Genomic DNA, 9,619 nt, shown 5'->3' on the forward strand with positions numbered 1-9,619 from the left:
AACCATGAAATGACTGGAAATGTACTGATGGGAGTCAGGCTCTCCAGCAAGCCTGTCCATTTACCCGCCTCTGCCTGCTTTCTCACGATTTATAAGCCGGAGTCCACCTACGTAGGGCTGTGTATGCCATTCAGCTTTGTCCACCTTTGTTATCTGCATGTGTATGCAATTACTCGTTTGCGTTGATCCCATTTTCTATCTCTATGTCACACCACGAAAGTCACAATTGGGGACTATCCAGTGCAAATTCCGCCCACGACATGATCAGCCGGCCAGAGCTTAGATACAAAACCAGCATACTCCAGTTACGTTGCGTTGCAGAAAAAAAGCATCTTTCTCTCGTCCAATGAGACGCCGAGTCTCGCCCATGTGTGTATTGTTTAAACTGCTCAAATCTATCCGGTACGGTGTTGTTAGAGTGAGTAAACTTCCAAGCTGAATGATGGCGGCCGCAGTGTCCGTTAGCGCAGCTGCCAGAAAAGAAACCCCAGCAGGGCTCAATTTTACAACCCGTCCACTTCACGAAAGCTTCGATCTCGCCGTTGAACACGAAAACTTGGGGTTTGATGACCGCGGGGATTCTGAACTCGAGGCGAATGACGATGATTCAGCCACGGGTTATGAGTGTCCACGAAGGGTCGACGAAGAGTTGACAGCACTTAGCCCTGAAGAGATTGAGAGTCGTTTGGAGAGAACACGTAGAGAATTTTATAATCGTAGAAAAATTATCATAAAAAACTTGCCATCCGACGTCAGTAATCAGGTAAGTTTGATTTAAGATGCTCCTCATTTTTATAGACTGAATTACTCGTGTCCAATGTCAGGACAGTAGGATGATGCTAGCTGGTCCAGGCCATGACATATGTTTGACCGAGGACAAACCTGCAGTACCGCATCGTGAGTAACAAGTGCACATCCCTTTTTTAGGCCAGCATTATTATTGCTGACCAGGTGTCCACTTAGTCCACAAAGTTGACAAGTCACGGCAAAGTTGCCAAGATGGCTAGTAGCAGGCAAGGATTGGAGTTGCCAACTGGTCCACGGCCTGTGCGGTGTGTGAATGATGGTGCCTCGGTAATCGCGCGTGGTGAAATGTGTATGACAAGCAACCACTTATCCGTATTTATGGCTGTTAAATGTGCTGAAAGTGAATATACGTTAACAACAATTTGAACGTAAACATAAATCTGTTGGTTATACAACCTTCAATTGTGGTTTGAGTGATTTTGCATTTGTGAATGAAGGGCTGATTTTGTTACATCGTTATCAGGTTTTAGTTGACAAGCTAATCTGGGGATTGTTTAACCGAAGTAGAAACCTTTCAAGTTCGACCAACGTTAATAAAAACTGTAGCTAGGTCATCATAGACACAAATTTCGGAACATGCCTGACTCGTGGGGAATGGTGGCCTGTGCGCATGGCATTGTTTGGATGGGTGTATATTGGGAGTTCGAGATGTGAACGGGAGTTGCAATGACAAAAGGTTGAAGGCGTAAAGACAAAACGTTTCAGAAAATGCTAGACAGCATTGCAGTTCGTTTGTGGAACAGAGAAAGCATTGTGACAGCTTGTTACTATATCTCCTACAACAATAAGCTAGTTTTTTTTCCCCACAGGCGCTGTAGCTATGACTGTTATTGTTTCTTGAAATGCAAGTCATTTTTTGTTAATGTGATTATTTGTACATACTGTAAATTAAGTAACCTTTTTTGTATTGTTATAGCTAAAGAAAGATTTGTACATCACAATTTCATGTATCTTTTGTCAAAAGTAGTTTATGTATTTTGATGAGAAACTTGATGGACACCACAATGGTCTTTTCAGTTGTCTTTCTAAAGAGCATGTAAATTGTATATTTGGATATACTGTAATCGCCACACTTGTCTATTACAGGAGGTGCATGAGATGTTGAGCAATTATGATCTCAAATACTGCTTTGTGGACAAATACAAGGGAACAGGCAAGTCTGACCATTTACAATTTTGAAACCTTTAAGTAGGTAAACAAAGATGATGATTTTTATTGTATTTTATTATAGTCATTATTGCAAACTGGTGTTAGATTTTCATACCAGACTGATGTAAAGTTGAATAGCTTCACTTTCAATGTAAATAATGTTATCCTAGACAACCTTGAAGTGCTGGAAGCCACTTGGTGGATTGATTACATTATCCCTTTTAAATCACCAACTTTGCCTTTCATCAACAACACCATAAAACTGACTGGTGTCAGAACGGAGGCATGGTTTCTGTGAGATCTAGGCAAGCAGGCTTTACTCACCGCCTTTGAGCTTGTCACCCTCACTCGCTCTGTATGTGGCTAATGTAACCTCCCCCTCACTCCTTGGCAACATCTTAGGGAATGTTCCTCTTCTCTCTGTTCCCTCAGCCTTCGTCACACTGCTCAATGGGGAGCAGGCGCAGTGTGCCATCAAAGAGTTCCACCAACACTTGCTGCGGGACCGGGAGATTTCTGTGCAGCTGCAGCCCACAGATGCTCTGCTGTGCATCGCCAACCTGCCTCACGCCTTCAGTCAGCAGCAGTTTGAGGAGCTGGTCCGACCGTTTGGCAACCTGGAGCGCTGCTTCCTGGTCCACAGTGCCTCTACTGGCCACTCCAAGGGCTACGGCTTTGTGGAGTACATGAAGAAGGACTCGGCTGCCAAGGCCAAGTCGGAGCTCCTGGGGAAGCAGCTGGGCTCTCGTATGTTGTACGTCCACTGGACCGAGGTGGGCTCGCTCACCTACCCCCTCCTGCACTCCAGGTGCCTGTGTGTGGACCGCCTGCCTCCCAGCCTGCTGACGGCGCAGGACCTCCGCAACGCCCTGGCTGACACCCACGCGCCCATATTCTGCCAGGTCAAATGAATGCGCGTGCGCGCACACACACACACACCGTCCCTCTTTGACGTTTTCTTGTGCTGGGTGAAAGCGCCGCAAATATTGGTGTCAGGGGCTCATGAATACTACATCATGTTGTTGTACCCCGTGTCTCTCCTTTTGAGTAGCAAACACAATATGTCTGGTACATACTTGACAGTGTAATTGCTTTTGGCACACTTATTTTTGTAGCTCATTAAAAGTTAAGTACTTAACTGCGGCTAGTTATGTCAGCGGCAGGATGTTTCCGTCATGGTGAGTGTCCTTCTGACAGGCGTGTTGGTGATGGAGCCTGTTCAGTTTGAATTGTGTCGGTGTAAGACTCGAGTGGGTCGTCTACGAGGGCCACATTCGAAGTTCTTTAGCGCGCTACAGAGACGTAACATTTGAAAAGAAATTCTATGTGGCTTTTTGTTTTTAGATCTTTGTGGGCCTCACCTTTGCCCTGCTTTCCCTGTGGCCACTCAGTTTCTATAGCAATGAGCATTAGTTGTTTCTATAGTGACGACCACCTGACTCTCCCAGGTGGTGTCATTCAGCAGGCCTTTGGCCCCGGCAGGCCTTTCTGGAATGGGAGAAAAGTAGCGCCCTCTCGCCGTGACCCCTCCACTCAGCTACTTTAGGACACCGTAGGGCAAAGGCATGCCATCCACTGGAATGGCTCCAGGAACGTTTCAGGCATTTCAGCACTTGTTTGCTAATCAGCAGGTCAGAAGGTCGACGTGAGCCTGTTGAGCGATGATCCTCTGGTTAGAAAAGTCATGAAGCATTCACATCATTTAAGTGGCCAGAGCAAGTACAAGAGGACGTACATCAGATGTCCTTCGCCACAGTATAGGTTGTTCTGACTAGATGCATTTTGGGAACAGCTCGAAGGCATCTCGCGATTTTAAGGAAAAGTGGTGAAGATGTTGCCTCTAGCATTGCCGGAAATGATTCGTCATCGATAGCAGACGGTAGATGTCAGATTTTTAAAGAACACAAGTAAAGCATGACGGGGCTTCACTTGGATAACCCGTTGCCTTCTCCTCTTCAGCTGGCTCAGGGACAGGACGGAAGTTTCAGGCGCTTCGCGGTGTTGGAGTTTGCCACGGCGGACATGGCCGAGGAGGTGCAGAGAACGACGGGCGCGAGGGTGTTGGGCGGCACCCCCATCAGGGTCTCCTTCTGTGCCCCTGGACCCCCCGGGAGGAGCATGCTAGCCGCTCTCATTGCTGCCCAGACGATGGTACAGCCTTTTACCACAGTGATGCCCCCCCCCCCCCCCCATGATCCACTCCGTCCATCCCTGTCTGACTCCTCCCTCTCCCCCGCTAGGCTCTGAACCGAGGGAAAGGGCTTCTCCCAGAACCCACAGCCATGCAGATCCTCACGGGGCTGAGTAACCCTGCCACCCTCAAGATGCTGCTCAACCCCATGACCCAGGGTAGGAAACAAGGTGAGAGGCAGAGAAGGGAGAGGTTTACAGACCCATCTAGGAGAAACAATTTTAATACCATATTAAAAATTATGTTTGTTAGCTTTACAGTAAGTGATGCTTGATGACTTATAGAAAATAAAGTAGTTCAACACGGGTAATCCTGTTTGTTAAAATGTTTTATGATGTATGCTATACAAAAAAAATGTTTTTATGGTTAAAAGAACATGAGATTGTTTACAAGAGCACAGATTCTACATTGATCTAGCCTCTTCATTTAGCTTTGAAGGTGCGCCCCATTGGTCTGTGTAACTTTCAAATGTAATAAATAAACCCCCTGGGATCGGGAGTTCGCCGTATCCTTCTCACCTTTTTTAACCCCTGACCTGTTTGCATGCCTGATGGTGTCTCGTTCTCCAGGTCTCCTCGGTGCAGCTCCCACAATGCCCCTCCTGGCCAACCCTGCCCTTTCTGCAGCTCTCCTCCAACTCCTCCTCCAGAACCAGGCCCAAGTCCAGCAGGTAACCACCACTCCCATCCTGCTTGTCTGTCTTCCACCTTCCCTTTCCAATCTTTTTATTCCTTTTTTTTAAAATTTTTTTTATTTTTATTGGCGCCATCTTCTTTTTAATCTTTCCTATCAGCAAGCCTTTTTAGGGAATCATCTTCTCTGGGCTCAGGTGCTGCACAATAAAGAGAACCGCCTACTACCTTGTGTGAGTGAACATGGAGTGGGTTTGATTGTGTTGCGGTGGTAGATTGTATAGGTTTGTTGTGGTTATGTGAATTACCCTGTGTTGGTAAGTGCTCTTCCTTGTGTTTTCTGGGACTTGAATGTCGTGTCTTGTCACCTTTTTTAGTTTTTTTAGTTTTTGTTGTTGAGGGAAAATCTCATTCTTATTCCTACGTTTTGGTAAGTAAATGTCTTGGGAGAAAATTCATGAGCCAGGTTGCTGTGTGTATGAGGCCCATCTGTGACCTCCTGTTCTCCTTGGCCCCTCTTTCCCCCCCCTGCAGGCAGGACTGATGGGGGACAACCCTCTGGCTGCTTTACCTCTCCAGCAGGGACTCCATCTGCTGGGAGACTTGGCTCAAGGTTGGACATCCTCTCTACTCTCTCTCCGTCTATCCTAACTAGTGTCTTTGCCTAAGCCACATGATCCTGGGTGCCTTATGTTACTCTGATGGCAGGGCGATCTTATGTTCTTTTCCTCTCCCCCCCCCAGGAGGTGTAGTTCCAGGTCTCCACCTGCAGACTGACCCTCTGGGCCCCATCAAGCCCTCTTCTCTTGGAAGAACGCTGGGCAGGGAGCAGGACTCCCCCACAGCACCATGCAGCTTTCCTCAAACCCCCTCTCCCACCCTGCATGGCCTCTCCATGCCCCTCCTGGGGGGCATGTTGGGGGCAGAGGGCCTCACAGCACCCACGGTGAGATTGGGGGGGGGGAAAGATGAACCACACTGCTTCTAACACCACCTCTCTACTAGGGGTGGGTGGTATACCAGTATGAACACGAATACCAGTATGACGTTGTTGATTTTTCCATATCATGGATATCAAGATATATTCATAAATGTATTAAGTAAAGGGTTTTTGTTTGTTAACATAAGTCAAGTGATACAGCCCCGTTGGCTAGTCCAAATTTGTATCTTTTATCCGAAAAAAAACATTTAAGCATGGACGCTGCACGCATTATGAAAGTCAACAAACAAGCTAGGTCAACTCCAAAGGAAGCAAACATTCATTGGTGTAATCTGCTTTTGTTGGCAAGCGTTAATGTCTGAAAATATTAACGCCAGTGGGGTTGATTTGCCGGACAAAGAAGAATTGGTAAGAAAAGGGGGCTGGTTCTGTTTGGAAATGGTTTGGTTTCAAATTATCTGACATTGACCAACAAACAGTAGCCTACTCTAAATTGTTGTCGAATTGTGCTGGCCAAATGTGGAAACACTAGCAATCTTTTTCACCACCTGAATGCCATGCATGTGTGCGAATATGTGTATATATAGAGATAGAATGCGTTTAACAAATCCAATGCCAGGTTGTTTAGAATTGTGAAATGTTTATTGTAGGCCAACAGAATCAAGTATTCAGCCATGTAGTAATTGTTTATAGCTAACTCACTACAAATATTTAAGTTTTCTTGCGATCCCATAAATGTAGGCTACTGTTGAACGCTTCTTTTTTTTCCCCCCTCCTTACAGCTATCTATATTGGGAGATCCACTAAAAGATGTCAATCTCTCCCAGAACCTCTTTCTCAATGCCCACAGCCTGTTCCCCTCCTCAGGTGAGTCAGCCATCAGACGGAACCCTCCATGGCGGTGCCTCCTTGCTCTGTAATCTCTCTGCGGTCCTCGGTTTTCCGCCAAGAGTTTATTTAGGCTTGACCTTTTCATGCTTCTGTTTCCACTAATGCAGGCGCGAGCTGCCGGCCCCATCCCTACAGGAAGAGGCAGACGCTAGGCAACGCGTCCAACCAACGCGCAACTCACAGCATCCACTCAAACTACAGCTTGCGTTACCAGGAGTCCTACACCCCAGACTACCATCCGCTGCACCAGGTAAACACCTCCCTTCTGGTGCCAATCACAATGGACCCTCCGTGCATGGCTGGCCTTGTGAGACTTGTGACAGAATGCAGGGTCATTGATGTGTGCTTTGATGCTGGGGAACCCTGTTGTGTCAGTAAGGTCACTGAGACCACTAGGGATGATTCCCCCTACCTACGTCCATCTCGAGTCCTTAACTGGTCACTGCCAAGTCGGTTACGATAGTGAGCGTTTTAAAAAAAATTTTTTTTACACCAAATCATGTTGAGTTATGAATATCAGGGGGACATATTCCACTCGTCCTTTGGTTCTGCTGTGTGTGACGCCCATCTGTCCTTCCTCCCAAGGACCCTCTGGCACACCTGTACGACCAGCAGGAGGTTCTGGAGACCGGGGCTCTGACAGGGTTTGGACAGCAGGTAAGATGCACACGTGTTCCTTCTCTTTTTTTTTTTTCCCCCCGTTTGGATGTCTTCTGCCCTACACCTACAACCTGACTTATTTCCCTGCAGCGTTCCCACCAGGATGGGTTCAGCGAGCTCTCCCCTCCCTACAGCTTCCCCCCCAGCCTGCCCCTGTCCTCCTACTTCAGCTCTGGGCATGGAGCCCCCGGCCCTGACGGCCTCCCCTCCGGTCATCTCAACAAGGTAGGCCTCACTTCTTCTAGATGGTCGGCTCGCACTAATGGACTATTGATGAACGTGTCGCTTGCCCGCACCAGAAGCCATTACTGCACTAACTCGATAGCTCTCACCTTGGTGTTTTTACTTTGATTATTAATTGGCTTAGAGATGCCCTGTGCCAGAGCGCCAAGGCTGTATTCAGGAAGATGATTCAAAATGTTTATGCATTAAATGTAAGGCTTTTCAACCACTGCTTTTAATGGCGACGCTGTGAGACGCTTATCGACCTCGGCATGTGGGTTGTTTTTGGGGGGGGCTTTTTCCGCACGTTTTCACGCTCAAAGCAAAAAAAAAAAAAAGATTTGTGTTTATTTGATCTTTTCTCCCTCCTGACTCTGAAGGCGGTTGGAATGCCTCCTGTTTGCCACAACAACAGTTACCCTCCTGGTCTAGGAAATGGGATGAAGGTCATTTTAACCTCAGTCAATTGCATAACTTTTTACACCATTCACACTTAAAATATATATATATATATATATATATATTTTTTTTATTCAAAGCTTTTGGAACAGAATGTATTTCCTTTGTCAATTGCAGACTCCAATCGGTGGCCACAAGCGCCTGTTTTCCCATCTCATCCCCTCTCCAGAGCCAAGCCCAGAGGGGGCCTACGTGGGCCAGCACTCCCAAGGCCTGGGGGGTCACTATGCTGACTCCTACCTGAAACGCAAGCGCATCTTCTAACCCCAGCCAAACCCCCCGCTTCCTGTACCAAGTAGCCAATCATTTCCCAGGCAATCCCTTGAGCTAAACCAATCAGGATGTTTAGCTTGGGGGTCAGCTCAGCTTTCAGCTGTGAGCTCATGCTAGCGACCCCTGGAGGGCGCTGTGTGGTGCTGCTGCCTGTCGCTATTAGGACAATTGCGCGTCATTGGGAGTTTTGATGTGTTTCTGTATATATGATTTCAGTGCGTTTTGTAAACTAATTTTTATTTTTTATCCCTTTTTATTTTCTGGAAACCCTCATGTTGAATACTGGCATGATCTTGTGTAATCATTGTATATGGGCTAATTTGAATTGAGTCAAAATATTCCCTTTGGTCGATTTGAACTTTTAATTTTTTTTTCTGTTGTGATGGTGTATCAATGGGTTTCCTTCATATATATATATATATTTTAAATCGATCCTCCCATGTTTGTGGATATAGTTCATTAGTTTGTTTGATGGGATGGTGATTCTTTCTACTTCTACAGTGGTATGGGTGTATACTCTGGACAGGATTCAGGCCTCTCTCCATGGCTTTGTATAGAACTGTTATGCAGCAGTACTGCTGTCTGTTTTTTCCTCCAGTCCCTGGAAACCAAAGCTTGCCTCATACTTTCAGCCTTTTTACTTTTCACTTGTTCTGTCCGTGAGTCCCGCCCCTCCATCTTGTTCGTTGGTAATCTGCACCACCTGAGAGTTTGTGTTGCACTCGGAGGGCGTGTTGACGTGTGCTCAGTTCTCACCTTTTATGTTGTCTTTTTTTTATTTAATTTTTTTCTCAAAGCTGTTCTCACTTGACGTTTTGTGCAGAAGTTATATGCAGAGGGTTTTGTGTCAGCAGAAGTTCTTGCCAGCTGAAACTGTCGTTCCATTGTTTTGGTTTCATCACCACTGCACTTGATTTGCTCTAGTAAAGCAAGGACTTAAGGGTGCTCTCACTGTTCTGCTACTATATATATATATATATAATTATAATACCCTTATTCCCTCAATTCACTTAGTTTGAGCCTTGACCTTTTTATTTTTATGTTACAGCTGCCAGGGTCTAGCTCCCATGTGCATCTCCCTCCTGCATACCAGTAGAGGTAGTAATTCATGATGGGTAGGGGTGGTGTCAGATAAAATGACAAATAGCAGTTTGGCTTTTCTTGCCAAGTAGATGAGAGTATGGATGACAGACAGGGCCTGTGTTAAAACTTTTTGAATATTTTATCTCTTTTTTTTTTTTTTTTTTCTCCAATCAGTGGGAGGTGTTCGTGAAGCTAGCAGCATCTGATTGGTCTGTGATGGAGTTCTTAGTCTGTGAGTGTGTGAAGAATAATCTGGTTGACATTTTGATTGTGAAAACCCATTACCTCCTGATTTATGGGAACTGCAAATAC

The 9,619-nt window shown here is 46.1% G+C and overlaps 1 protein-coding gene across 4 annotated transcripts; it reads left to right on the forward strand.

Moving 5' to 3' along the window:
- The first annotated feature begins 342 nt into the window (after positions 1 to 342).
- Positions 343 to 8,893, forward strand: raver1 (ribonucleoprotein, PTB-binding 1). Of its 4 annotated transcripts, none has more exons than XM_084676613.1 (15): positions 343 to 763; positions 1,894 to 1,960; positions 2,389 to 2,858; positions 3,916 to 4,107; positions 4,197 to 4,317; positions 4,717 to 4,817; positions 4,941 to 5,012; positions 5,314 to 5,392; positions 5,526 to 5,725; positions 6,502 to 6,586; positions 6,718 to 6,860; positions 7,196 to 7,267; positions 7,361 to 7,495; positions 7,873 to 7,938; positions 8,069 to 8,893. In XM_084676613.1, exons 1-15 carry the CDS (start codon positions 440 to 442, stop codon positions 8,213 to 8,215), a joined length of 2,274 nt encoding a protein of 757 aa, XP_084532739.1. In that variant the 5' UTR covers positions 343 to 439; the 3' UTR covers positions 8,216 to 8,893. The 4 variants fall into 4 exon arrangements, with proteins under 4 accessions (XP_084532739.1, XP_084532738.1, XP_084532741.1 ...); XM_084676612.1 differs by having other exon boundaries at positions 345 to 763; positions 5,523 to 5,725; XM_084676615.1 differs by lacking the exon at positions 4,941 to 5,012 and having other exon boundaries at positions 350 to 763.
- Positions 8,894 to 9,619: the final 726 nt, after the last annotated feature.

This window comes from Hypomesus nipponensis, chromosome 17 (genome assembly GCF_054491055.1).
Source record: "Hypomesus nipponensis isolate SF chromosome 17, ASM5449105v1, whole genome shotgun sequence".
NCBI lineage: Eukaryota > Metazoa > Chordata > Actinopteri > Osmeriformes > Osmeridae > Hypomesus > Hypomesus nipponensis.

Bases quoted from the DNA above. Each gene is read 5' to 3' on its own strand.
- raver1 (XM_084676612.1), top strand. From the start codon at position 440: ATGATGGCGGCCGCAGTGTCCGTTAGCGCAGCTGCCAGAAAAGAAACC. The intron at 5,013-5,313 runs GTGAGTGAACAT...CCCCCCCTGCAG, and splicing joins AGAACCGCCTACTACCTTGT to GCAGGACTGATGGGGGACAA. The intron at 7,939-8,068 runs GTCATTTTAACC...TGTCAATTGCAG, and splicing joins GTCTAGGAAATGGGATGAAG to ACTCCAATCGGTGGCCACAA.